The sequence below is a fragment of the Phytophthora ramorum genome (assembly GCF_020800215.1).
Source record: "Phytophthora ramorum isolate Pr-102 chromosome Unknown Phyram_PR-102_s0002, whole genome shotgun sequence".
NCBI lineage: Eukaryota > Oomycota > Peronosporomycetes > Peronosporales > Peronosporaceae > Phytophthora > Phytophthora ramorum.
Genome location: NW_027150648.1, coordinates 2,422,432 through 2,449,683, shown reverse-complemented (window position 1 = coordinate 2,449,683; position 27,252 = coordinate 2,422,432). Strand labels below are relative to the sequence as shown.

At 55.7% G+C, this 27,252-nt stretch overlaps 9 protein-coding genes across 9 annotated transcripts; 3 read left to right on the top strand and 6 right to left on the bottom strand.

Annotated features, from left to right (window-relative positions):
* Positions 1-506: 506 nt before the first annotated feature.
* Positions 507-2,277, bottom strand: KRP23_2193 (uncharacterized protein; the record flags this gene model as incomplete). Its single annotated transcript, XM_067886896.1, has 2 exons — positions 507-576; positions 1,535-2,277. 2 exons carry the CDS (start codon positions 2,275-2,277, stop codon positions 507-509), a joined length of 813 nt encoding a protein of 270 aa, XP_067749534.1.
* Positions 2,278-2,438: 161 nt separating this feature from the next.
* KRP23_2192 (uncharacterized protein) lies at positions 2,439-3,473 on the top strand (the record flags this gene model as incomplete). Its single annotated transcript, XM_067886895.1, has 1 exon — positions 2,439-3,473. The coding sequence occupies one exon, from the start codon at positions 2,439-2,441 to the stop codon at positions 3,471-3,473; it is 1,035 nt and encodes a 344-aa protein (XP_067749533.1).
* A 2,064-nt stretch (positions 3,474-5,537) lies between these two features.
* Positions 5,538-6,662, bottom strand: KRP23_2191 (uncharacterized protein; the record flags this gene model as incomplete). The annotated part of the gene is made up of 1 exon (XM_067886894.1): positions 5,538-6,662. The coding sequence occupies one exon, from the start codon at positions 6,660-6,662 to the stop codon at positions 5,538-5,540; it is 1,125 nt and encodes a 374-aa protein (XP_067749532.1).
* A 575-nt stretch (positions 6,663-7,237) lies between these two features.
* KRP23_2190 (putative protein phosphatase 2C 71) lies at positions 7,238-8,608 on the bottom strand (the record flags this gene model as incomplete). The annotated part of the gene is made up of 1 exon (XM_067886893.1): positions 7,238-8,608. The coding sequence occupies one exon, from the start codon at positions 8,606-8,608 to the stop codon at positions 7,238-7,240; it is 1,371 nt and encodes a 456-aa protein (XP_067749531.1).
* Positions 8,609-8,871: 263 nt separating this feature from the next.
* KRP23_2189 (uncharacterized protein) lies at positions 8,872-10,608 on the bottom strand (the record flags this gene model as incomplete). The annotated part of the gene is made up of 2 exons (XM_067886891.1): positions 8,872-9,342; positions 9,865-10,608. 2 exons carry the CDS (start codon positions 10,606-10,608, stop codon positions 8,872-8,874), a joined length of 1,215 nt encoding a protein of 404 aa, XP_067749530.1.
* Positions 10,609-10,975: 367 nt separating this feature from the next.
* On the bottom strand, positions 10,976-12,962 carry KRP23_2188 (Early endosome antigen 1; the record flags this gene model as incomplete). Its single annotated transcript, XM_067886890.1, has 4 exons — positions 10,976-12,415; positions 12,483-12,566; positions 12,640-12,720; positions 12,789-12,962. 4 exons carry the CDS (start codon positions 12,960-12,962, stop codon positions 10,976-10,978), a joined length of 1,779 nt encoding a protein of 592 aa, XP_067749529.1.
* A 179-nt stretch (positions 12,963-13,141) lies between these two features.
* KRP23_2187 (Acetyl-coenzyme A transporter 1) lies at positions 13,142-14,752 on the top strand (the record flags this gene model as incomplete). Its single annotated transcript, XM_067886889.1, has 1 exon — positions 13,142-14,752. The coding sequence occupies one exon, from the start codon at positions 13,142-13,144 to the stop codon at positions 14,750-14,752; it is 1,611 nt and encodes a 536-aa protein (XP_067749528.1).
* Positions 14,753-15,017: 265 nt separating this feature from the next.
* On the bottom strand, positions 15,018-16,464 carry KRP23_2186 (SKP1-like protein 20; the record flags this gene model as incomplete). The annotated part of the gene is made up of 3 exons (XM_067886888.1): positions 15,018-16,008; positions 16,081-16,180; positions 16,254-16,464. The coding sequence occupies 3 exons, from the start codon at positions 16,462-16,464 to the stop codon at positions 15,018-15,020; spliced, it is 1,302 nt and encodes a 433-aa protein (XP_067749527.1).
* A 6,468-nt stretch (positions 16,465-22,932) lies between these two features.
* KRP23_2185 (Xanthine dehydrogenase) lies at positions 22,933-27,240 on the top strand (the record flags this gene model as incomplete). The annotated part of the gene is made up of 1 exon (XM_067886887.1): positions 22,933-27,240. One exon carries the CDS (start codon positions 22,933-22,935, stop codon positions 27,238-27,240), a length of 4,308 nt encoding a protein of 1,435 aa, XP_067749526.1.
* Between the last annotated feature and the right edge of the window lie 12 nt (positions 27,241-27,252).

Here is a 27,252-nt window from a genome sequence, read left to right as displayed (position 1 = left end):
AATTTGGAAGAAGTGGTTCATCATTTTAACGCAAAGCGATAGCGATCATGACGATTTCGCAACGATGAACTAATACTGCGTGGCTCGTGTTCTAGTATGAGCTACACCAGCAAACTTGAAGTATTCCAGCGCAATTTGGTCAACAAATCTCGGTAAAACCTGAGTGCAAACAGCCCGACGTAGGTGCAGACTTTACCTTTCGATTTGAGTAGATTGGTAAACACGGGTCACCGTCCTTGCCAAAGCGGCTTTCAGTACACAAGGTCGTGCGTACGTCCACGATGACCCGAGGTTCAAAAGGGGAGGCTCTCTAACCATTAGGCATTTCAACCATGTAAACTATATCTGTCATCTATCACCATACCTCGCTCATTTATCGTCAAGTTGGAAGGAAGAGTTGCGTCTCCTTGAGTTGTAAGTTGTCCCTGAAAACACTGCAGACGACGACCCAGAGGTTTCAGGAGAGGCAGGGTCTACCTCCAGGGCTACATGAGTCGGGGAGGGGTCTACGGACGCCGCCACGGAAGAATTCTTGGTTTCGAGCTTGGGTCGGCTCTTCTTGCATCGCCGTATCCACTGCCATCGGAGCCACAAGCCTAATGCGGCTACCACAACGATACCAAAAATCCCGCGCGACTGTTTCTCCGAGCGTTCGAGCGCTGCAATGATCGCAGCAGCCTCCCCATCTTGCGTTGCTTGTACGTCGTCCTCAATCTTCGCTACCTCGGCCTCTTCCTCCTTGTTAAAAAGCCCTCGGCCTTCAATTGAAAAACCGATGGCGTGTCGTTCTATCTGAATGTACTTCGTGTTTTCGAGACTGACAACCAACGATGGCGTACCATTGCCATCAGGCGCACGAGGGTTCAGCATGAAGCACGTGTACTGTCCTAGCCGACGCATTTTGCACTGCACCCTGTACTTGTCCAAGTCGCGTGCGAGCGAAGCTGCTGTGCCATCTCCTCCCGTGAATTTCTGCAGGTGTGTGATCAGTGGCTTTTGGTCTCGACGACCCGTGAGTTTGGCTTGGTTACGATGCATGAACATGATGTCGCCAACGGGATCTCGCTGAATCATGGAAACACCGCAAAAGAAATCCTCGTCCGCATCATACAGTCCACCGAGCGCTGCGAGATGTTGCACCATGTAGAACGGCGTCGACGTGTTCAGCCACGCCAAACGGAACAAGTCCTTGTCTCCCCAGACAAGTTGCCAATCAGTGATTAGTCGTGGCAAGTGCGACGAGTAGAACATGAGTTTGGTAAGCGCCTCGTGGGATCGCGAGCGGTTCACCAGCAACTGTCCGCTCTCCTGCTCGAACATGTCCGTGAACGGCATATCTAGCAGCGTCCACAGCGCGCTCTGTTGGTGCACATTGAACGGCGTATCAATCGCAGGTCTCCAGAAATCCGGCCAGAACATGGCGCCGTGTTTGACAAACTCGGGTGCCTCAAACAAGTACGTCGGGTCGCGCACAGGAATATTATCCGAGTCGAGCCACAGCACACTCTCAAATCTCGAGTTGTAGATGGCGTACGGTTTCGCATGGAATTTGGACGCGTTGGGGTCTCGAATCACGCGCACCAGTACATTATAGTACTTGACCAGCTCCACTAGAACGGAGTGTTTCGCTCTCATCTCGGTAGGGTCGATCCACACCTCCACGGGGAGTGCGCACCCTAGTGTTCTCAGTGTGCGCACAATGGCGTAGAGTCCGGCCACGACCTTGGGGTAGGCGATCATGACGACACCTCGCTTGTCCTGTTGCTCCTCCTGGCTGCGTCCTGGCTGCGGCGACGGCAACTCCGGCGGCGGGTGCGTGTAGCCGGCCGCGTGGATGCTGAAGTCTGTGAAGGCCCGTGCGTCATTGCACGAGAGCTTGGGCACCAGGTACCACTGCCAGGACTTGCACGTGGCCAGCATGACGTGTAGCACTTGGCCGCTCGTGCGGTTGCGTACCTCGCAGAAGCCGCTGGAGCGTGGCATGGGCTCTCCGCACGTGCGGTCGCGCACCTCGTCCCGCGGTCCGTACGGGTCGCACTCGTGGGTCGCGCGCCAGCCCAGACACTCGAAGTCGCCGTCCGTCCAGAGGCTGCGCGGCCGGTCGGGGCCCTCCAGGTCCACCGCATTGAGCGCTGGTGCGTCGTAGCTCCAGGCCTTGGGCTTGCCACCGCCTGCGACCTCGTACACGATCGCGGCGATGATGGACGAGAGCAGGAGTCCCAGCGCCAGCACCAGGTGCCGCCGGAGTACGCGCGCCGCCCACGCCTTCACCAGCATCACAATAGAGAGGGAATGAGACTGTATAGTGTGTATAGCTGTATGCGAATTGTGAAAGGTATACTTTGATGTGGTACACATTCTGATCCAGTCTGATTCGAGGCTGAGAATTTCTGAGCGCACAACGGGCGGCTCCGAGCCTTCCGCTCACTTTAGCAAAGATGCAGCACGCTTGGGGACGTGTACTGGTGCGCGCGGCGCGCCGCGGCGCCACTCTGCAGTCGGCTCGTGTGGCATCTCAGCTACGCGCAGCCGCGCCGTCGCACGCCTTTGCGCGTTGCGCCGTGCGCTTCGAGTCGAGCGAGTCGACGCCGTCGCGTTTCCTGAGCCTGGCGGACGAGGAGAAGGCCAAGGCGGGCGAGGAAGGACAAGAGGCCAGCGAGGACACGCCCAAGGACTCCGAGGGGCAAGACGGAGACGTGGAGGTGGAGGCCATCGCCGAAGTGAACAAGGGTGGCGTGCCGGAGAACGACGAGCTGGACGAGCTCGTGATGGAGCTCTTCATGGAGAACCCGCTGCGGTGGACGTCCGAGACGCTGGCGCGCAAGTTTCACCTGTCCAAGCCCCGCGTGGAGGCCATCATTTGGATGAAGCGCATGGAGCTGGAGCTCTCGCCCGAGGAGTTCCGCGCCAAGGTGGCGGCGGCCAAGGAAAAGGCGCTGAAGGAGGCCACCGAACAGGCCAAGAAACTCGCGGATGCGGAGTCTGCTGGAGACGATAAGGAGCTGGCGCGCCTAAAAAAACGCGCACGACAGGAGCAGGAAGCGACCCAGCCTGATGACGTGCTGGACGCCCACGAGGAGGCGGTGCTCATGGGCATCGACGAGGAGGCTTTCAGGAACCCCGACTTTTTCTTCTTGAGCGACGAGTTCGAGGGATACCCGCCTCTTATGCGCCGCATGGGCAAGCACGGACACACGGACCAGGTGTACCCCGAGGAGGCGCTGGAGCTCCAGCGACTGGCAAGCAACAACAAGATCGAGCTGCACAAGAGCTTCGCCAACCCCAAGAACAGCGAGTCCAAGGCCAAGTTCCGTCTGGCGGTCAAGGACATCACGACCAAGAAGAAATACCTGCTCGTGCGCGACGAGAGCCGCACGCTGCGTCTCGCGACCAAGGACGAGGTGCTGCCCCGCACGTGGGTGCGCAGACCAGCGCACTTCCGTGGACTGGACAAGGAGCTGAGCGAACAGTAGCTGTTTGTTCATCCGTATCGCTGTAATAGTACCGCTCTTGATGCACAGTATAGAGACACGCATCGGATAGCGGCTAGTTTCAGCTGCAATTAGGAAGGGTCAGAGGCGTAGCGAAATCTCGCAACAAAAGAGATGTGGTGGTGATGATGGCCGACTTGCTTTTGTATGTGTTTGGTGTTTATGGGAGGTGCTTGTTGCTAGCAGGTGTTAGTGCCCAACCCACGCGATCCCTAGAACAGAGCCATTTGCAAGTTTAGCAAACGGATGAGCCCAATACTACTACAACGGAACGTACTAAAGTGCGTAACGCGATACGTCAATGTCATTAACACCCACAACATCAGTTTGCTTTGCACCGGAGTCGCCTGTGTTTCCAGAACAAAAGCCAGGTGATACACCGCTCGAATGCCACAGTTCCGCCACATGATCACTGCCAGCACAGCAAGTGACATAAGTTCCAGGGTCGCATATACGAGCACGTCTTGAATCCTGCCACCGACATTTTCAACGGTGACTCCGTCCATTTCAGTGTGATATTAGGCACTTGGGAGGTGAGCCATGCCAAGGATAAAGGTGGTGTAGAGCATAGGGACGAATGTTTCCAGATACTCGGTGAGGACGAGACACTCAGCAGTGAAGAGCACACTCGAGTGACTCCTGAAGTAGGCTTGAGTTTACAGTGGCTTCTGGGGTTCCCTCAGTGGACTGCTTGTTGAAGTTTAGTTTGTCATGGCTTACTCTAGGCACCACGCTTTGCGTTGGCGTGACAGTCGCCCCAAATCCCCGAAGTGCTGACAACCTTCTTGGCGCTGACGTAGCTCCCGATAACGCGTGAATCATGCTGCGCGATAGAATAAGGGAGTTTCTAGCCGAATCAACGTTTCGGTTGTTTCGGATCTTGTCGAGAAGAAGTCTGCGACGACGTGTACAATGCATGATCGAACTCTAATGTTTGAAGACAAGCGGTGTTGAAGCATATCATAATCATGGCACTGCGATCGCACTGCAGCGAGAAAGTTACTGGTGATCGTATCAGCAGTCCCACCAAGACGCGCTAGAATGTCTCGAGTTCTCTGTGACAAATCGTAAACGTGAAAATATTCCTAAGGATAAGCTTCATCGCTGGGAGCAACAGGAGCACCGGTAACTCGTATCGCGAATGAGCTACAAAGTCGAAGAAAACTTGATATGCTGAGTAGATGCTGACCATCAACACTTGCACTGATAAGAAATTAGAACACTGTCGAAGCGCTTCCCGCTGAGAGAGAATATGCTGAAAACGCCGTTTTCCCAGTATGACTCGAAACACTCCAACAAGAACCATGAACAATACTGAAGTTGACAAAAGGAACAGGAAACGTCCAATATGCTGCAACCAACATCGCTGCAGCAACCGACACACAGATGCCTAACATCACGGTCTGCCCAATTGAAAGCGCAATTCCATCAAGAAGATATCTCATCTGGAGCGCCGAAGCACAAGCTTCTCCAAACCCCAGTATTAACATTCGAGCCCAGAAACCATAATTGACGGTCCAGCCTGCTGCTGGGTCTTGAAGTGGGATACTTTCTTGGCACAAAACCAACGCGAGTGTTGGTAGCGGAGTTCCGATGACCACGAAAATCACGCGAGATATTGGAGTTACTCGAACGTACTCTTCAAATAAAAATAAAAATAAATGGTTATAGAAGAGTTTGCCGCACTGCAAGAGTTTCTTGTGCAGTTTACGCAAAAATTGACTTCCCACGACGATGAAAGCAAATACACCATCAAACTCAACCGTTCTCCGTTTTCCTTTGCACAAGCCCCTTTAGCTGAGTAATCAATCATTGCATCGCAAGCAGGTAAATGAAGGTCCGATACATGCGCGGGGCTCGGGTGAGTGAAGGTGAAGAATTTCTTTATTAATGTGCTGTGGTCTACCAAATAAATTAGCTGGGCAAAATCAAAGTGCGCTGTCGCACACTACGAGTGGAAGGCAGACGCTGGGCTGAGTAATGTACGGTCAAGGATGACACCTGCTGCAACACAAGTTGTGCTCTCGATAACTTGAAAGTTGAGGTTTACGCGAAAATCCAACTCTGCCAAATTTCAGCGATCATAGGAATCGTGAACTGGGAGCAAGCACTATCGTTCTCGCGGTTTTCAAGCTCGGAGAGCAACAGCTCGATCGAGTTGCGCTCGAAAGCAGATGAAAACAGCTCAACACTCTCACCATCACACGACTCCTTGGCGAACTGAAATAAAATGAACGCGGCAAAACGCGCGAGCACTTCCGAGTCGGCAAGCATCCACTTGAGAGCTCGAACCAGTCCAGAGCGATCGGTTTCGAGGAAAAGTCGACGGTTGCCGTGATGCCGGCAGTGGTTCTTGACCATCTTGGCCACCTCGTAGAGCGTATCCGCGTCCAACTCTGCATTCATTTCCTTGATCAGCTGTGCTGCTTCGGTATCGCGAATAGCATACCGACGGCCCTTCAACTCCTGGGCGGCATCCAGCCACGGTTCTAGCGTCGAGTCGGCGAAAAAGAGCGGCTCGGCATCGACGTCGCCACAGCGAGCACGAATGCACTCAACCAATTGCTGAAACACCATTTCATCTCCGAACTCGCGGCGGAACGCCACCTCGTACTTGTCTTCATGTCCCAGTTCCTTTGCAAGGGAAATTGAGAAGGCGATCTCCTCTGCGACGCAGAGCCACGAGACCCGTAGCGTCCAGTGGTTCTCGACGCGCACGACGCACTCAAATGGTGCGAGCGCGCTCTGGAGCGTCGTCACGATCTTGTCTGGATCCGCGAACGACGGGAAGCTCGGGAACGCCGATCCGAAGAACGAGTCCCATCCTTCCTTGACCGGGACTTCCACCGCCGCCGAGGGCGACAAGGGGGATGCCACGACCTGTTTGGGGAGCGTAAACTCCATCGCTTGTTGCTTGCCCGATGTTGGGAAGGGGTTAAAGCTGTCCAGTTCCTCGAACTGGTCCATGGATGCGGTGGTGAACTGGAATGGGGTGTCTCGGTACTGCGTCACGGGAGACGCGACCTCACCGGCAACGTACACGGGCGTTTCGTCTGTAGCGGGTGCGAACTGGAGCTGCAGTTCGTCGTCAAAGTTGCTCTGCACCTGGAAAAGAGGGCCTGCGTCGTCCATGGAGCTGGTAGTAGAAGACCCGGCAGTGGGGCTGCTCATGGTATAGTGCTGAAGTGCGACTTGTGTAGTTGTCGGCCAATTTGGCAATGAAGCTGAAAGTGTTTTTGTGTGCTGAGAATATGTCCGACGCTAAGTCTTTTTTGAGGAGAAAATTCGCACTGAGGTGCCTCGCGATTGGCCGAAAATCCAGAGTGACCATCACTCAGACTCGCACTATCGCCCACTTGTTGACGTTGGCCATAGCGAAAGCCAGACGAATGTTCCGCCCCATCGCAAACATGGGATGCCGCGGCCGCTCCTGGGCTGGATTTGTGTGTGCGTGCAAACCTGTGCCTACCAATGCCTATATGCCTGTAGTACTTGTATGGTGACGAGTACTATCTCTTCGAAGGCGACGCCTGGAGTGATGGTGTGTGCCACACCGCTTTTTTCTGGTGCAAAATCCACTTCAACCAAGTCAAGTTTTTGCTGTCTGATTTCGCACGCGGCAAAGGCAACAAGATGAGAAGGAAAAAGATTGTTTCAATTTTCTTAAGAATACAAAATGAAGATACCTTACGCCACCCACGAATATTTTCTGCCACCGGTGCCCACAGAACGGAGGGTCGGCCTGCTTAACGCAGCCACACCACCACGACTGACACGTTGTCCGAAGTGCCGCGGAAGAGGGCCTCCTGTACTAAGTACTTGGCGATCTGCACCTTTCGCCGCCTGCGTGCGGCCTTGATCATGGAACGGTCGCTCGTGTACTGCTGCGACCACTCGAAAATGGGCACGCGGGTGTCGCTGTGGCCGCCGCTGCTCCAGGCCTCGCGTCCGCCCAGCTCGCCGCTCATGACGTCCTGTACGAACGTGACCACCTCACTGCTGGTGAAGACGTCCCAGAGCCCGTCCGACGCGATCACAATGAACTCGTCCTTGTCGTACTCCAGGTCGTACTGCCGGATCTCCGCCTCGCCGACCACGAACGGCCGCGAGTCACGGTCTCCGATAGCTCGCGCCACCGCCAGATTACCATTCACTCGGTAAGCTCCGTACGGCTCAATAGGCTCGCCTTGAGCATCAACGTAGCCATACCACTGCACCCGTCCACCCAGTGATTCAATTCTAGCTCGTTCCTGAGGGTCATTAGGCTTATGGTCCCGCGTAAGCTCCACTACGTCTCCCGATCGACATAACACCGCTCGACTGTCCCCAACATTAAGAGAGTAGAGCACATCGTCAAACAAAAGCACACCCACCGCCGTCGAGCCTTGGAACTTCCACTCGTTCTTGGCGATCACTTCCTGGTCCAGTTTGTGCACTGCATCGCGCAGCATCGTCGCCACCTTCTGACGTCTCGACGACTTGGCCATGACATTATTCTCGCCCTTGGTCTCCGCTAGAACCTCCTGATCCAGCTGTGCCAGCTCCGGGGCAATCATCGAGAAGAGCTGGTTGCGCAGGTACTGCGACACGGCGGCACCTCCGTGGCCGTCGTACACGGCCGCGAACCGCTTGCAGGAAGAGACATACGACGTGTCTTCCATGTACGTGCGGTCTCCGCGCACTGCCGCCGTGCTCACCACCATCTTGCCGTCCCGCACGCTGGTCTTCCTCTTCCGCAGTGCACGCTTCTTGCTCTCATTCTTTTTGGCCGCAGCCTGCACCTCCTCCTTGTGCTCGTGGATGTGTCTGGCGATCTGCTTGGGGTCCTCCCGCGCGTCCCCTGCCGGCTCCTCCGCGTCCGCAGCTGCCTCCGTCGCTGCGAGTGCCATGGCCGCCGCCGTCAGCGCCAGGCCCATCCACAGGCTGCTCCGCCCCTCGCTCCGGTCGAAATCAGACGCTGGGAAGTCAGAATTCGGACCAGTCGGCGGCCCCGAGAAGGCCGCGCGCGTCACTTGCAGCTGCAGCCGCGACCGCGAGGGCACCAGCGCCGCCGGAGATGGGCGCGGCATCCGCGCGGCGGCCAGTGCGCGGCCTCGCGCCCGCAACACGGTCTGCATGGGCCACCACCGGGAAGAGCTGCGAGTGCTGCTTGGCGTTTAACGCTTGGGGCGGGGATGGGGCGGAATGGGCGAACTTCAATATGGCTGCGTTTTAGCGATTAAATGTATCCTTTTAGAGTAAACATAGCGTTTTTAGCAGCGCTTTTGCCCTACCTGCTGTGCCGGGTCATTGCGTGTATGAGCATCACGTTGCACTGTGCTTATATTGATGGCGCTCTAGAGCTGTCTGTCTAGTCTGGTCCCTATCTCTCTTCACGCCGCTAGCTCTCTTTGGACTCCATGGGTTTCCAGCGACTGGGCAGTCGTTCCCGCGCTGGTCGACCCTTGCACCAAACGAACGTTATGATGGCGAGCACATAGGCCAACAGGAACAGCGCCACGATGTACTGCACGCGCATGGACCGGAACCCTAGGTCGTTGGCCATGGCGTCGTCGATCAGCAATTGCCGAGCCTCGACGGAGAACTGGATCGCCAAGTCCTCGATGGAGGCGTAGATGGTCGAATCGATGGGTGTCACCTGCGTCGCTGGCCGGCCGTCCGGTAGCGAGTCGGTGCCAATGTAGTAGCAGCACTCCTTGTGCGCGTACACGGCCTGGAAGATGCGGTACTCGCGCGGGTTGCCCTCCAGAGAGTACTCCTGGATGTGACTCATAATACGCGGCTGGTCCGGCTTGCCGTCCAGCTTGATGGAGTTTCGGTGGAAAAACACGAGGTTGCCCTGCACGTCATGCTGAATCATGGCGAGGCCGCAGAACACGCCCTTCTCTTTCTCCAAGTCCAAGCCGCCCACTGCAGGAGGATACTTGATGAAGTGGAACGGCTGACTGCTGTTGAGCCATGCTAATCGAAACAGGTCCTTGTCTCCCCAGATGAGATGCAGTTGCTCCAGTAACCGGGGCTGGTGGGTCGAGTAGTACATGAGCTTGTCCAGCGCTCGCTTGCTGCGCAGTCGGTCGATCAGCACTTGACCACTCTCTTGCTCGAACATGTCCACATAGTTCACACCAGTGAGCTGCCACAGCAAACTCGTGTTGGAAAGCTGGAAAAGCGAGTTGGACGGCTGCCAGTAGTCTGGCCAGAAGATAGCGCCCGTGCGCAAAAACTCCGGTTCCTCGAACAAGTAGGTCGGGTCCTTCGCGGGCAAGTTGTCGGCATCTAGCAACAGCACGTTGTCAAAGTTACTGTAATAAACTGCGTACGGCTTGACGTGGAACCCCATTGCGCGACGATCGAAGATAGGTCGCATCCGCACGTTGTAGTCCGACAGCAGTTTGTGAACGATAGGATTGTCGATCGACATTTCATCTGGCCGGTACCATAACTCCACCGGCAGCTCGCAGCCTTGCACGCGTAACATCCTAATTGTAGCATACGCCGACGGCAGCACGCGGTCGTAAATGATCATCAACACGCCGTTGCTAGGTTGACGCTTGCTTGTCGCCGCATAGGGCAACGCCAACGAAGGTGCCACCGGTGTGTGCTCATACTTGACGGAGTGATACCCAAACTCCGAGAAATCCCGCGCCATATCACACGTATAGTACCCAGTTGGCAGCGAGTCGCAGGAGCTTACCATGAGCTTGTACAGGTCTCCGGACGTGCGATTCCTAACAATGCAGTAACCTGCCATTTGCGTCCCGATCTCCTCTGAGCAGCCTAGGAAGTCCTTCTCCGGCTCGGGCGTCTCCTCCGCTTCGTCTTCAGGCTTCTCTTCTCTGCACGACTGGATGCGCTTCCAGCCCACGCACTCGAAGCTGACGTTGGTCCACGGCGCCAGCACCGGTGTCGGCTCCATGCGGATGCCGACGTCCTTGGACTCGGTGATCATTTGGTTGATGAACACGTCGCGCGGCTTCCCCACCACCGGTTGCTTCTGTGTGGAGCGCAGGCCCATGTAGAAGCTGGCGAAGATGAGGAAGAACCACTTCTTGTGCTTGACGCGCTGCAGCAGCGCCCACAGCGAGTAGAGCATCACCACGAGGCGTTGCAGCAGCATCGCGACCCCGTAATCAGCTCAAATGAACAGCGAAACAGCAGCAACGATGTGCGGCGCTCTTAGGCCGGCAGCGGTGGCGGCGATAGACACGTCGAAGCGAAGCCCACAAGGCTGAACGTTTTGCTATGCGTTACGCTGGTTGTGATGCCGAGGTCACACTGTACCGGCCATTTGGTACCGCTACAATCGGACGATCGCATCACCCCTCCGTTCGACACTGCAACAAAAATGTAGCCATGTACATGTAGCAAAAAAGTAGCCATTTTTGCAAAAGCAATAAGCTGTACAGATACTTTGACTGTCCGCTTGGTTGCCTACGACTTCTAACTCGCACGCACACATTATATATAAGAGTCAGCGTTGCTTGTCACTGCCGCTTGCGAAGAGCGGGCTCGCCAGACACAACGAATCGCTCGGAGATGGCAGAGGCAGCAGCACCGAAAGCCTCCTCCTTCTTGGACACGCGTGCGTGAGCACGGGCGCTTGCATTGGAGACCGTACGGCGCATACCTCGTGGCTGGTCAGCCAAGCTGAGACCACCACCTAGACCCACGCCAGGAAGCCTTGCGTTCAGATCCGCCTGCGCCATTGAGCTCCGAAGGCGGTGTTGGTGCACCAGGGAGCGGATGGACTGACGGATGGCGAAGATGAAATGAGTGAGCCACATGAACGGCACGGTCCATTGGACGAAGAGGTAGACCACGAACGCCAACAGCAGATACTTGTTGGGGATCACGATGTGCAGCACACAGCTCACAATGAGGTAGAGCAGAATGCGCGCGGTGTAGAACGTGTCCTCCCACGAAAACATGAGCTCGAGGTTGTTGATGAGGCTCGACCACCAGGCCATGTTGTTCTGCACCGACTGCAACGTTCGCTTCGTTTCATGATCGATCGTGACGTGGGTCATCTTGTTCATGAGATGGTTGAATCCTGACGGGAGATTGTACTGACGAAATGAGCCGTTGCTCATGTCGTTGTCCAGATTAACGTTAGCGCCAGCTGGATGGTCCTTGGTGTCATTCGTTGACGCAAACGAGTGAAAGTTCAGCTCAAAGTAGTTCCGCAGCACAAATGCAATGAGTGCAAGGTGGATAACTACTGGTAACCACTGCAGCGATAGGCACAGCCACACACACAGCGCGAAGCACATGAACGAGTGTGTCGGATGCTCCCAGTTCAGCGTTGGCAAAATTTGCCATATCACTTCCAAGTACGGCCAGAGGTTGTCGAGCAGAACCCAGAAGTTGCTGTACAGTTGTGCCGCTTGAAACTCTGGCCACTCGAAGACGTAGTCTTGTTCCGATGAAAAGTAGCTGCAAAATTCAGCCATTCGCGAGAATTTGTAGTGGAGCAGGACGTGGATACGGCCCGCTCTAGCGTCGTTATTAAGTCCTGCGCGGTGAAGCTTCTCCGGCAGCAACAGATCCAGCCACTTGTTATGGCGTCGTTGATCCATTATCTGGGACAACGGGATAGTAGCCTCTCCGAGCTTCGTAGGCTGGCTCAGTTGGCCGTAGTTGTAAACTTCCAGTACCAGCTCGGCTCCGGGAGCACACACGTTGAACACGAACGTCTCATGCCAGCGCGGGTTGAGCGTGCGTGACTTCTTTTTCGTACTCTTGATGTTTTTCAGATCGTTTCCCCACTCCTGGCCATGCGACCACTTGCCCGTCAGCATCACCCGCACGAACGGGTCGCTGGTGATCGAGTCCGTCGACGGCAGTCCGATTGCCTCTACCACTTTGACATACAGCTGCCCGATGTGAACGCGACCCTCAATCACCGGATCGGGTTTGCTCTGGATCTGATTATTGTACAAGCACTCTGCGCATTAGTCCCCGGTACAAGCAGAATGATCCTGGGTATCATACCTCCGCCGACGAGTGGCCCGACCACTCGAGTGACGCAAAGTGTTCATCCACCGCAGCGTAGCACGTGTTGCAGACGCGCATGGGCTGCCAAACACACCACAACAAGCATCCAGTCAGCCCCACACCCTTTGCTTATCCCCATAGATCTGCTGCATACAAAAGGGTCCGTGGACGAGATGCGGCGCTTATGTGGCGAACAGTTGTGGCACACGACGTTGCCGCACCGTCGGCAGTGATGCTGCAGTCAAGAACAAAAGAAAAGTACTTAGAAATACGCCAATACAAGTCATATAGGCTGCAGCTGACCTTGCGCGTCAGGACCGTGAAAGGCGTGTTGCAATGCATGCAATTGCTGGTCTCGTCGTCGTAGACCCACTGCAGCGCGCGCTCGCTGTCGTTGCCCACCGTGCTGACGAGCGCCGTGCTGCGCCCGTGGTTGCGCATTGCCGCCGATGGGAGGCTGCCGAACAGCGTAGCCATAGCGACGAGGAGGGTGTTGCTCAAAGGAAGAAATGAAGCAGACGCACCTCATTTACCGCAGCTACATCTGATTCGCCGAAATGATCCCTTAATATCAGCCAATTGCAGAGGAGTAGATGCGCAGCGCTTGACCGACACGTCACTCGCCAAGTTGACCTTCAGGAACGACTGCGCCGACAATGTCGTCTCTGCGACAGCGTAAGGGCGCGTCGAGCGACGTACCGTCCTCTACAGCAGGAAGCTCTTCGTCTTCCGCATCTAGCGATGCCTCTCCGACGTCCGTAGACCCTACACAGCCGAAGAACGAGGAGGAGGAAGCGAACGACTGGCCGTCCATTGTGCTCCTGCTGCTGCTGTACACGCTGCAGGGCATCCCCATGGGCCTGTCCAGCAGCATCCCATTCATATTGCAGGAGAAAGTGGGCTACGGAGACCAAGCCACCTTCAGCCTCGTGTCCTGGCCCTTCAGCCTCAAGCTGCTGTGGGCGCCGTTCGTGGACTCGCTCTACAGTGAACGCTTCGGCCGCCGCAAGTCGTGGCTCATCCCCGTACAGTTCATCTGCGCCGCACTCATGGTGGTGGGCAGCTGGTTCATGAGCGACCTGCTGGGAGAGGGCGAGGGCCAGAAGCCACACGTCATTTACCTCACGGTGTTCTTCTTCGTGCTCTACTTCATGATGGCCACGCAGGACATCGCCGTGGATGGGTGGGCGATCACGATGCTCTCGGAGAAAAATGTGGGCCATGCCTCCACGTGCAACACGGTGGGGCAGACGGTCGGATACTTTGTGGCGTACGTGGGCTTCTTGGCGCTCAATGACCCGGGCACTTGCAACAGCTACCTGCGCAGCGAACCGGAAGACGAAGGCATGGTGTCGCTGCCAGGCTTCATGAGCTTCTGGGGCTGGGTCATGTTCTTCACCACTCTAGGCGTGTGGATCTTCAAGCATGAGAAGCCGGAGGTTGAGGGCAGCGAGCGTCTTACTATCGCGCAGACCTACTCGCAATTATACTCCGTCTTGCGTCTTCCCAGCGTCATTTCGTTGTCTGTGATGCTGCTCACGAGCAAGATTGGCTTCGCTGCTGCAGAGAGTGTGGCGTCGCTAAAGCTGGTGGAGTACGGCATGAAGAAGGAAAAGCTGGCGCTGCTTACACCGATCCTTATCCCGCTTGGTATCGTGATTCCGGTGATGATCGGCCGGTACATCAAACCGTCGCAGCCGCTCAACCTTTTCCTCTGGGGCTACCCCGTGCGTCTTGCTGTGGGCCTTCTGTATGCTGGACTCGTGTACATTACGCCAATGGCGATGGAGCAGGACGAGAGTTCCCACTTCGTTTTCTACGGTGTGATTCTGGTTATCGGTGCCCTGCATGAGGTCGCTGCCAACATGATGTACGTCCCGCAGATGGCATTTTACGCGCGTATCAGTGACCCGTCTATTGGTGGCACATACATGACCTACCTCAACACTGTCACGAACTTGGGCTCCAAGTGGCCCAACTCGCTCAGCCTTGCCGTCGTGGACCACCTTACCACGCGCGAGTGTCTGGGTGGCTACTTCCATGACGAGGTGCTGGACATTGGCTCGCGTACATGCTCGGATGCGGAGGAGCGTGCAGCTTGTACTGACGCGGGTGGCGAGTGTCTTATCGTACGCGACGGTTTCTACGTGGAAACTGTCATCTGCTTGGTGATCGGCGTAGTCTGGCTGCTGTTCTTCTTCCGCCGCATCCAGTTCTTGCAGAACCTCAAGATCGACAAGTGGCGCGTGAACGCCACGGCCGACTAGGCATGCTAATGCAATAGATCTTCAGATGGAAAAATGCGTTGTTCGGGAAGATGTTTTGTTATATTATTACGGAAAGCTGTCGGCATAGTTTAGGGATAATGGCCACGCATACAACACAATCGACGAGGCGTCTCACGTCCTTCCTTCGTCAACTACTCACCGCTCCTCCTGGCATCGGTCTCCACTTTGCAGGAGCGGTCGAAGGTGCACGGGACAACCAGAAAACGACTCAATTGGTGCTTGTGCTTGTTTTGCGCTGCGATCGCTACGTCATGGTGGCCGAAAGACGACGTTGCACATACTCATACTGCGAAGAGCGCACAAGAGAGGACCGGAACACTTCGCGTGGTGCAAAGTCTACACGAGGCTTCTTCTTCTTGTCACAGTCGCGGTAAGCCGACTCGAGGTTCAATTCGAACATTTTGATCACCTTGGCCATATCTTCATCGTCGTCGTCCTCAAATTGTGACTCCTTGAAGACCGCGCTCGGATTTTGTCGCGCTAGCCGCACTTTCTCTTCCAGTGTCTGCGGCTTGGTGCTCTTGCCATTTCGGGAACTTAACAACTTGGTGGGCTGGGGGTCAGGTTCTTCTTTTTCTTCGTCGCTACTACTTGACTCTTGCGTGTGTTTGTCTGATCCTGTGGCACTTTCCTCGACGGTAGACGTTGATTTTGCGTTCGCTAAAACAATGGTCTGGCGCGAACTAGGCGGCGATTTTTTCTTTTTGCGTTTTTTGCGCTTCTTCTTGCTGGAGGTGGCACTGCCTGTGTTGGAATCGCCAGGATCGGACGAGTTCTCTCCGTGGAGATGGCAGTTTTTCTTGGCTGCTGTCACTTGCTGGGTCTGATTCGGCGTCGCGTTCGGGTTGGTGCCGCTGCCGTTGATAAAACTAACTAACTCGTCCACGCTGGGTTGGTCGAACTCCACCAGCTCATACTCCTCCGTAGAAAGGTCGTGATCCAGTGAGTTAAACATGTCGAAATCGAATCCAGCCATGTCACTACGAAGTTCACAACTACATTCAACAGCAGGTGGGTCTTCCAGCCCAAACTTTTTGCGCAGCTCGTCCGCCTCGGACGTCGCCGACATGATCTGCGCAATAGATCGGCACGTAAGGTCCACCAACGGCTGAATATCCAAGTTTGACGCGACCTTCGCCAAGTCGCAAAGCTCCTTCGATTCCAGACCAACAAACTCGTCCTCCCAGTCCAACATCGCCGTCTCCACGCGGTCCACCTGCTGCTTATAAAGACAACTAAACAAAGCCCCACAAAGCACCGTTAACCACCTCTGCAATTGTCTAAAACAGACTCAAATGCCACGTCACCTGCAATAATCCAGCGCACGCTGTACACTTTCTGTGGGCACGTCGAAAATGGGGATCACGTGCTGCTTGACGCCGTTCTTTGGCTTCTTCCCGGACACATCTGCCAGCAGTATCATTACAACGATCATCAGTTCTCTTGTACTCACTCCTGCACTGCTTAACAGCCTCCTCACCTTGCATGAGCACCCACAGCGTTGACGACATCATCGCCTGCTCGTACGTCACGTCGAACGTCGTATCGTCCGCGCACTTGAGCTGCAGCTTTGAGTGGCGCGTCTCACGCGTCGTAGCCTCAACAGTCTTCGCGTCTCCCTCATGTTCAGCAGCAGCAGCGGCCGGGAGCTTCCGCTTGCTGCGCTTCTCGTCTCCGACGTTCACCCTCATGGGAACGGCTCTAGTGGTGTGCAGAAAGCGCCGTATCTCGACAACCGGCGCGCCTCCGCCGCTGTTTCTTGCACCACGAGGTAGCTCTGTGTCTGCTGCGTGCAATGCCGCTGTCGTGCGGGCTGTAGACTCGTTCTGGGTGCGTGGGGAGGCCGGTCCGCGACGTCGACGTCTGCGTTGCGTGGCTTGTGCGCTTTCTGACTGTGTCTCTTTCTCCCCCTCACTTTTCGACGAAATTGTGGAGGCGCAAAAATTGTATTATGGGTGCATTTGAAGGTATACTCAGATTAAGTCAAGGAATACAGTTTCGAAAAATACGCAGCACCAAAAGCACAAAAAATGTTCTGGCGAACCAGACGAAACGGCATTATGACTTCTCATTGGCTACAAACGTGTGCGGGATAGGTGAGCCCGTTCGCCGAAAATCCGATTTGACTTCCTAAGCTAAAAGCGCCGACAGCGAGCATGGCGCCCTGCCATCGCAGAGCGAACCTGCTGGTGAACGAGCGCTACTGTTAGCGAGGCTTCCTGTTCTGCAGCCTCGAACTTCGAGTCGAAGTTTTTAGATACGAAATCGCTGGAAGATGAGTTCAGCTCGGCGAAAGGTCGCGCATCAAATGTGCCGGTGCGCCACCAAAAAGTATCCATGTTGAAGTGCATGTTGCTTTGTTGTCTACAGGAACGCACGAGATCACTAAGCATTGGTGATGCCTCGCATCACACATCCATAGTTCTACACAATCTACAGTTTACGCGCCTTACACCCGCTGGTAGGGGCAACAGGTCCGATCGCCGTTGTGGTGGTGGCAGTCGCGGCTGTCGTGGTGATCGGCGACGTCGTCTCCGATGCGGTAGCTGCCTCGCCCGCCACCTCGTCATCGTCTTGTTGAGTGGTGTCATCCTGCTGCGTCTGGTCGGTCGAATCTGACGTGGTTGAAGTCGTCGAGCTGCCGCTGCTGCTGCTCCTCTCGCACGATTCGATGTCACCTGTGCCAAAGTCCTGCGTCCAAAAGTGCTGGTACTCAGTGTCCGCGTTGTACGAGTACGCTGTGCCGAAAAACTTGTAATCGCTGCCCAATATGTTTGCCTTGTGCTCAGGTGAGTTCATCCAGGCCGTCATGACGTCCGAGACGGTCTCTTGGCCGGCGGCGACGTTCTCGCCAACGGTGGTCCATATGAACCCGGCCTCCGTGATCCGCTCCTCCATGGTGGAGCCGTCAGACCCGTTGTGTGCCATAAAGTCATTTGTTGCCATATCTTGGCTGTGGCGCAGCGCGGACGACAGCAGCTTGCTGTTCAGGCAGAGCGAGGTCAGTCCGTTCGCTGCGCGCTGCTCGTTCACGAGCTCCAGCATCTGGGTCTGGTATCCGTCCGTCTGCGTGTACGTCTGCAAGCTGCGCGAAATGTGGCGCAGGTTGCGAGTAGCGTCAGAGGTGCTGGCAATGACACCGGCGACCACAATCAGAAGGCTGGCTGACGAGCGAATAGAGGTGATCATTGCGAACAAGGTCGATGGTCGGAATGGCTTTGAGATGGTAGATTGAATAATGACCAAGATCTACACCACTCACGGAGCGGTTGAGAAGGGGGCACGGACAAGACCGAAGGCATATACCTATAGCGCGGTGCACAAACTGCACCGCCTGAACAGGTGCGATCAACAATGCTTCGGCGGCCACGAGAATGCGTCCGACAAGGCACACCAGCCGATGGCTATGCCTGAGCTGACCGCAGTTTGTGGACAGGGTCGAGAAATGCTGTCAAAGCAGCTGGGGCGCGTGACCAACCTGGCAGCCAGGACTTTGGCACGTGAGGAGTCCGCGTGGCGTCAAGAACCTGGGTAAGCAAAGAATGAATGAGCCAAGAGCGTAGATAGAGGCAACCCGATTTGCAAGGGCTAATGCGATGTAAAAGAAACACAGTCGCTGTGGAACACACGCTACATACTGCGATTGATGTTCTACACGAGAGCAGCTTTACTGCCTACAGTTTGGTTTCACAGAGAAGACTCGAGCTCGACACCGGTTGCTCGGCCTTCCTTACGACATCAAACGCTGAATTTCGCTTACTTCTTGGCCATGCAACCGGGCGTCTCCGTAGCAGGCGTTGCTGTGGTAGCAGCGGGTGCCTCGGTAGCAGGAGCTGCGGTGGTCGTCGGAGCAGTAGTGGCAAGGGGGGCAGTAGTGGCAGGGGGGGCCGTGGTTGCAGGTGCCGTGGTGGACGGAGCTGAAGTGTACTCCTGTGACGTGGACGCCTCACGAGCAACCTCGTCCTGGGTCTGCTGCTGGGTCTGGTCGGTCGTCTGAGAGCTGGTTGAGCTGCCTCCATCGCACGCATCAGTGTCACTAGCGCCAAAGTCTTGGGTCCAGTAGTGTTTGTACGTCGTGGACGAGCTGTAGGCGTAGGAAACTCCGATCATAGTGTAATCGGAACCCAGGATATTGGCTCGGTGGCCTTCAGAGTTCATCCAGGACTCCATTACCGAAGCGACGTCCTCCTGGCCGGCAGCCACGTTCTCGGCGACAGCATTCCAGTCGTACCCTGCGTCGGTAACTCGCTGCGACATGGTCGAGCCGTCCGCGCCATCGTGGTCCATATAGTTGTTTGCTGCCATATCGTCCGAGTGTCGTTTTGCTGCGGCTTGCAGCTTGCTGTTGGTGCAGAGTGACGAAAGACCGGCCTTGGCGCGCTCAGCGTTGACTGCATCGAGCATTTGCTGGTAGTAGTCGTCGTTCTGCGTGTACGTCTGCAGGTTGCGCGGCGTAGTTCGCAAGTTGCCAAATGCGGTCGAGACGTCCGAGGACACTGCGGAGAGCACGAGCAGAAGAGCGAGCGAAGATCGGGTGATGGTCATCATTGTCGGCGTCGGAGGGGTACGATGGCGCTTGTTGTTTCTGCGAGATGTTACTCCGAGTCGGCGTAATGAGAAGTGAGCGCTTTAGAGCAGACCATTTCGACGAGCAGTACGCCGCGAACAGCAAGCGGGATAAGACGACGGGCAGAGGTGGTGCCTCGTAGTGCCTGTACGGTACGAGTCTGTGCTGGTCCCCAGACATGCTGGAGACCCAGCTGACCTGCAGCCGATGTCGAAAGCTGCTCGCAGACCAGCTGGGCCGTGGTGGCGGACTGATACGCGGCAAATGTCATCTTCGTGACGAGTATGCAGCTTCTTTATCGGAGCCGTCAAGCTGCAGACAGCGGTCAAGACACAGAGCGGGGCTATCCCGTGCCACACGGACGCGCTTCCCACTTTGTCATACAACGACGCACTGAAATCGTCGCCGGTTGTGGAGTCTGCAATGCAGCATCGCTCGCTTCCACGTGATCGTGCAACGATGGTCAGCTTACGTTTTCGGCATCGTCGTATTAGCTCGAAAAAAAAGACAGCAAACAGCGTGCTTTACAGACTGGGGCTTGCAGCAATAGCCAACGGCATGTGGGCGGCACGTTCGTAAACGCGGAACGTTCCTGACAAGATTTTGGGCGACAGCCGAAGCACAGATGCCTCGTTCAAAAGACCCCGTTGTTCATGAATTTGGTTGCTGGAGGCACGACGCCCGCTGCGGAGGAAAGCCACGTCCGTTTAATCTCGAGGCAGTGGGTGGCCGCACTACTGCCGGGAAAGCAGTTGGGGCATCGCCCTCAATGAACGTCACCTCGAGGATGAACCCGCTGCAGTTGCATGGCTACGGCAGACACGACCAGCATATGCTCCGCTACGTGCGAGGGGCGCAAGCAGGATGTAGCTCAACTAACGGTGCTACTGGTAAAAGGGAACAGCATGTAAAAGTAGGAAGGCCGTGAAGTTGTTGCCGTACTCAACTTCACAGTTTGGGTGGTTCTAGTTATTGGCAGTCATCGCCGGAAGATCGAGGCGGCGGTAGGCACTGGGTGCACTTCCTCGGAGTCTGTGGTGGTCTCGGTGAGCCCATTGCATTGCAAATGTAAAAACCATCTGAGTTTGAAGGCAATTCGCCAGGATCTTGCAGCCCTGCAACACGGGACAGCCATGAACTCGCAGGATGAGCAGCTCACGACGCTGCTGAGGTGCGAAGCCAGAGACAGGCATTGTCAACAAGCGTCTTGAAGACGACCTCGGAAGTCTGGTCTTGCCTGTGCCCGAAGCATCCTGGACTAGGCCCTGGCACTGCCGATGTGGTTTCACAAGCATTTGATGCGTCCGAGGGCAACCGGATGCAGTGAATGTGCCCGTGACGACAACCTTGAATTAGATTGTCGATCAGACTGTTCTCGAGCGTTTGATCATGAAAAAGCCACATTACAAGCGCCCATTTCCTCCGGTGTTGACGGGTCAACCTCTTGGTCCTGCACAGACCCGAACACTCGCAGAACTCGTGGGTCATGGGCACGAAGCCTCGTTACAGACTTACGCTAACTTGGGTGAAGTATTCATTCAGTTGGGCCAGCTGGTTCTCAATCCGGACAAGGTATCAAGATGGCTACAGCGGTTGAAGCGTTCACCGCCATCGCATCGCTCGCTGTTTCTGGGGCAGTTCTTCGTAGGTGCTTGAGCAGTCTGCCTGTCCTTGCTAGCTTTGTGGCCACAGACACTGCTGGCAGTAGCGCTAACTTACTTCCAGTGAAAACAGCCTCGAGGCGAAAGTCACCTGAAGCTGAACCGAAGTCTGGCCTCCGCTACCCCCGCCTTGGCAGCTTCGAATCGAGGGCTGGTTGGCAACTCCAGCCTCTCGGGGTAACCTCAAGACAGCCTTGGCATGCTTTTCAGCCCTCCTCTATTCTTTAGCGTCATTCCGCGATTTACTGTCCTCCGTCGACTTCGACTTCAACTGACCGCCACGTTCCTTGTGCCCAAGCTCCTACCATGTCGACTTCCGTGCAACGCTTTCAGCAGCGGCGAGTGGCCTTCCTGCTTCTTGGGGCCATTGTGACTTTGCTTAGCAATGCCGTTTGGGCGAGCGAGGCGCCCAGGGCCATCGGAGATGCCATCACCCAGCAGGTGGCCGTTGCCAATGCCACGAACACCACAACGCGTAATCTGCAAACATACTCGCCAACTGGGTTCCAGTCGCTCCTTCTTGCCGCGGTCAACAAGGAGCGTGCCGCTCAAGGCCTCTCGTCGCTCTGCATGAGCAAGAAGCTGCAGTCCTCCGCTCAAGGGCACTCGAACGACATGGCAGTGAATAACTTTATGAGTCACAGTGGCTCGGACGGCTCGACGATGTCGCAGCGTATCACCGCGGCGGGGTTCAAGTGGACTGCCATCGCTGAAAATGTTGCGGCCGGACAGAAGGACGTGGCGGCGGTGATGAAGTCCTGGATGAACTCGTCGGGGCACAAGAAAAACATACTGAGCAGCACATACAAGTTCTTCGGATGCGGCTACGCCTACAACGCCGGCAGTACGTACAAGCACTACTGGACCCAGGATTTCGGTGCTGGCAGCAGCGAGTCCTGCTCCTCGTCTTCGTCGTCTGCCAGCCAGAGCTCCTCGACGCCAACAGCTACCACGAAGGCGCCTGCTGCCACGACCAAAGCACCAGCAGCCACGACCAAAGCACCAGCAGCTACAACCAAGACACCAGCAGCTACAACCAAAGCTCCTTCTGCGTCCCAGTCGAGTACGATGCACACGCAAATGCTGTCCGCCGTGAACAAGGAACGCGCTGCGGCGGGCCTCTCGCCCCTTTGCATGAACTCGAAGCTCCAGTCGGCAGCGCAAGGCCATTCCGACGATATGGCGGCGCAGAATTACATGAGCCACACCGGTTCCGATGGCTCCTCGATGGCCGACCGCATTACGAACGCAGGGTACTCGTGGACGACCATTGCCGAGAACGTCGCAGCAGGCCAAACCGATGTGGCTGCAGTGATGACGGCCTGGATGAACTCTGCAGGCCACAGGGCCAATATACTCGGTTCCAGGTCGACGATGATCGGAGTCGCGTATGCCTACAACGCCAACAGCAGGTACAAGCACTACTGGACCCAAGACTTTGGCGCCGGCAGCAGTGAGTCCTGCTCCTCGTGAGCGGGATGTCCTGTGAGAGAAGGGCTTTGTAGGCAAGGACTGGCGCGCGGTGGAAGTGTCAGCAGTGCATGAATAGTAGAGAAAACAACGCTTTGTAGGGCGAATTGCATGTGTACAGATTGAAAATACAGATAATTGTTTGTGGTGAAGCATACAACATAGGTACTTCTCTGCAGCGTTGGCGGAGGAAGTACTGAGAGTAACTCTCAGCGAGTCGCATAGCACTAGTCGTGAGTATACGTGCATGCATGCACGAGTGTGGTGATCCCAATTCCCTGCAGCGACGGCGGCTCTGTCAGCTCGCTTCCAGGCGCTGCGATTGGCATGTTGAAGAGGTCCGCCCAGCAGTTCGTACATAGCGCCGACTCATCAGACCGTCGGAACGCATTCACCGCGTCGGTTCATGGGTGCTGGTCATTCTTCAACTCGCCACAGAGATCAACAATCAGCAGCCCGCAATGCCGCCGAATCCTGCAACTTCCGGCGGCACTTCCGACGGCGTGCGGCGCAACCTGCTGCTGTACGTGAATGGTCAGCGCCTCCAGATCCCCGAGAAGGACGTGCGACCAGAGCAGACGTTGCTGCAGTTCCTGCGCAACGACCTGGGACTCCCCGGCACCAAGCTTGGCTGCGGAGAGGGCGGCTGCGGCGCCTGTACCGTCATGGTCTCCAGATTCGATGCAGCCTCGGGGCGCGTGCGTCACGTGTCGGTGAATTCGTGCCTGGCCCCGCTCTGTGCCATGGACGCGTGCGCCGTCACGACGGTCGAGGGGGTGGGCGAAGCTTCGGAGCTGCACGAGGTGCAGAAGGCGCTGGCCGAGTCGCACGCATCTCAGTGCGGCTACTGCACGCCCGGCTTCATCATGGCCCTGTACTCCATGGTGAAGCAGCGAGAGACGGGCGTGGAGCTCACGATGGAGGACATTGAGCACGGCATGGACGGCAATTTGTGTCGCTGCACGGGCTACCGCCCGATTCTAGATGCCGCCAAGAGCTTCGGTGACGATGCAGATGAGGCACATTGTAAGGGCACGTGTCCGGGCTGCCCGAACGCGCCGAAACATGAGGTTGACATTGAAGATCTGCACGCTGGAGAGCCAAAAGACATCTCAAGTTGCTCGTCGCGCAAGATCCGCGAGCTTGCTAAGCAACGCAAACTGCGGGATGAAACTGCTGGGGTTAGTGAAGCTAAGAAGGCTGCTGTTCTGGTAGCATCGTCGTTTCCTCAGGAACTGGTGCAGAAGGCGATGGCGCCTCAAGTGCTGCAGATCGACGGGAAGCACGTGCAGTGGTTCGCGCCCGTGACGATGACGCACTTGCTCCATCTCAAGAGCCAATACCCGGACGCAAAAATCTCAGTGGGGAATACGGAAATGGGCATCGAGACGAAATTCAAAGGGCTCAAGTACGCGCACCTGATCAACGTCAGTCGCGTTCCGGAGTTGGTGGGCACACAAGATGTGACATCCAGCGATCCTATCAACCAGACCGTTTTTGCTGGAGCGGAGCCGTTTGAAGGCGTCAAGTTTGGCGCTGCGGTGACTCTCACGGAGGTGAAACAACAATTGTCGGAGCTCATCAAGACTTTACTGCCGTACCAAACCCGTGCGTTCGATTCGATCGTCAAGATGCTCAAGTGGTTTGCAAGCACGCACATCCGAAATGTGGCCTGCATTGGTGGCAATCTGGTCACAGCTAGTCCGATCTCAGATATGAATCCTCTCCTAGCAGCGATGAATGCTTATCTCGAGCTGAGCTCCATAAGAGGCACACGCTACACCGGAGTGCGTGACTTCTTTCTGTCGTATCGTAAGGTGGGGATGGAGCAGGACGAAGTGATCACGGGCGTGTATGTGCCGTACACGAAGGAGTGGGAATACATGCTCCCATTCAAGCAAGCACGTCGGCGCGAGGATGATATTAGTATCGTGACGGCGGGAATTCGAGTAAAACTGGAATGCTCACGCGAGACCGGATCATGGACCATTCAGGACGCGTCCGCTGTGTATGGCGGTATGGCACCGATTACCAAACCTGCGTCCATTACGGAACAATTCCTCGTCGGCAAAGTGTTTGATGCTTCTACGTTTGACGAGGCTTGCGATGTGCTTCACTCGAACGATTTCAAACTTCCTGATGGTGTCCCGGGTGGGATGGCGAAATATCGAGAGAGTCTGTGCTCTTCGTTCTTGTACAAGTTCTTCATCGCGTCATCCCAGCATCTTCAGATCGACATACAATCGAAAAAGGCCACCGTTTCGTTACCTAAAGCTCCAATTGTCGGTGCCACGGAGCAGTCTGCGAGCAAGACATTCCTGCATCATGTTCGCCCTGTTTCGCATGGAATCCAAAGCTTCGAGGAGGAAACTGGTGGCCTTCAAGACTCAAAGCACCAGCCAGTGGGTGATGACACCACAAAACGTGGACCTGTTGGAGATTCGCTTATGCACAAATCGGCGTATTTACAAGTGAGCGGTGAGGCGGTCTACACAGACGATATTCCAAACACACCGGGAACTCTTCATGGTGCTTTGGTTTTATCTACTTGCGCACACGGACTGATTAAGAGCATTGATGCAAGTGAAGCGCTTGCGATGGAGGGTGTTCGCCGCTTCATTGATGCCTCCATCTTCGAGACAGAAAAGCTAGGCTCCAACAAAATCGGTCCCGTGCTAAAAGATGAGGAGTGTTTTGCATCGGAGAGAGTACTCTGTGTGGGGCAACCTATTGGTATCGTTGTTGCGGATTCGCATGAACTAGCCATGATAGCAGCCGACAAGGTGAAGGTTGTGTACGAAGAGTTACCGTCTGTGACCACAATCGAAGAAGCCATCCGCGAGAAATCTTTTATACTACCCGTGCACACCATTGACAGTGGCAACGTTGAGAAAGGGTTGGCAGACTCGGCCATTGTGTTGGAAGGCGAGGTGCACATGGGTGGACAAGAGCAATTTTACTTCGAGACCAACGTTTCGCTTTGCACCCCCCAAGAGGGAGGAATGAAAATCGTCTCCTCTACGCAGGCTGCGACAAAGGCACAAGTATTGGCGGCGAGAGTACTGGGTATTAACTCCAACCGGATCACGAGCATGACTAAACGCATAGGTGGAGGGTTTGGTGGCAAAGAGACTCGTACCGCGTTTGTCACGTGTGCTGCTGCCGTCGCTGCTCACGTTATGAAGCGTCCAGTGAAATGTCTATTGGAGCGCCACGTTGACATGCTTACCACTGGTGGTCGTCACCCGTTCTACGCGAAATACAAGGTTGGTATCAAGCGCGACGGAACCATTTTGGCACTGGACGTCGACTTGTACAATAATGCGGGCTACTCTATGGATCTGTCGTTGGCCGTGATGGATCGCGCGCTTTTCCATTGCGAGAATTCCTACAAGATCCCGAACCTTCGCTGCAATGGCACCGTGTGCCGCACTAACCTGGCAACCAATACTGCCTTCCGTGGCTTCGGAGGTCCGCAAGGTCTTTTCGTGGCCGAAACGTACATCGATCACATTGCTCAGACGCTTAAACTCACACCGGAGGAGATCCGCTCCCGCAACATGTACGTCGAAGGACAAACCACGCACTATGGTCAACCGTTGGAGGACTTCAACCTGCGGACTTTGTGGCAACACACGATTGATCGCAGTGGCTTTGAGTCCAAGAAAGCGGAAGTTGGGGAGTTCAACAAGAGCAACCGTTGGAAAAAGCGTGGTGTTGCAATTTTGCCCACAAAGTTCGGCATCAGCTTCACTTCGAAGTTCATGAACCAGGGCGGCGCACTGGTTCACGTGTACGCTGATGGCAGTGTGCTGGTGTCCCATGGCGGTGTTGAAATGGGGCAAGGTTTACACACGAAAGTGATCCAGGTGGCCGCTCGTGCCTTCGGCATTCCGCATGAGCTAGTGCACATCGAGGAAACGTCAACGAACAAGGTCCCGAACTCGCAACCATCAGCAGCGTCGATGAGCACAGATCTGTATGGAATGGCTACGCTGGACGCGTGCGAGCAGATTCTGGCTCGGTTGGCCCCCATCCGAGAGCGTATGGGCTCGGACGCATCGTTCGGCGATGTCACCAACGCCGCCTACATGGAGCGCGTCAACATGTCCGCTCAAGGATTCTATATCGTTCCAAACGAGCGATGCGGCTATGACTTCACGAGGTCAGTGGCTGAAAACATTGAGGTCGGAACGGCATTCAACTACTTCACGACGGGCGTGGCTTGCACAGTTGTGGAGCTGGATGTTCTCACTGGAGACTTTCACATGCTGAGCGTTGACATTCTGATGGACCTCGGAGCCAGTATTAACCCTGCTATCGACATTGGCCAGATCGAAGGCGCATTCATGCAAGGATTTGGTTTGTTCGCGCTGGAAGAGCTGGTGTGGGGTGATGACGGACACCCGTGGGTGAAACGCGGCAATTTGTTCACACGAGGCCCTGGCGCATACAAAATCCCGAGTGCCAACGATGTGCCTTTGGATTTCCACGTATGGCTCGAGTCCAACCAGAAGAACAAGTTTGCTGTTCACTCCAGCAAAGCTGTTGGGGAACCACCGCTGTTCTTGGGCTCCAGTGCATTCTTCGCCGTCAAGGAGGCGATTTATGCGGCAAGGGCTGACGCTGGTGTACACGGTTACTTTGAGCTGCGTAGCCCCGTGACCCCGGAGCGGGCGCGAATGGCGTGTGCTGACAAGATGTTGAAGAAAGTGTTTACGGCGCGTGGAGGTGACATGGTTAGTTACCAGCCCAGCGGCAGCTTCTGAAGGGGTGAAGGA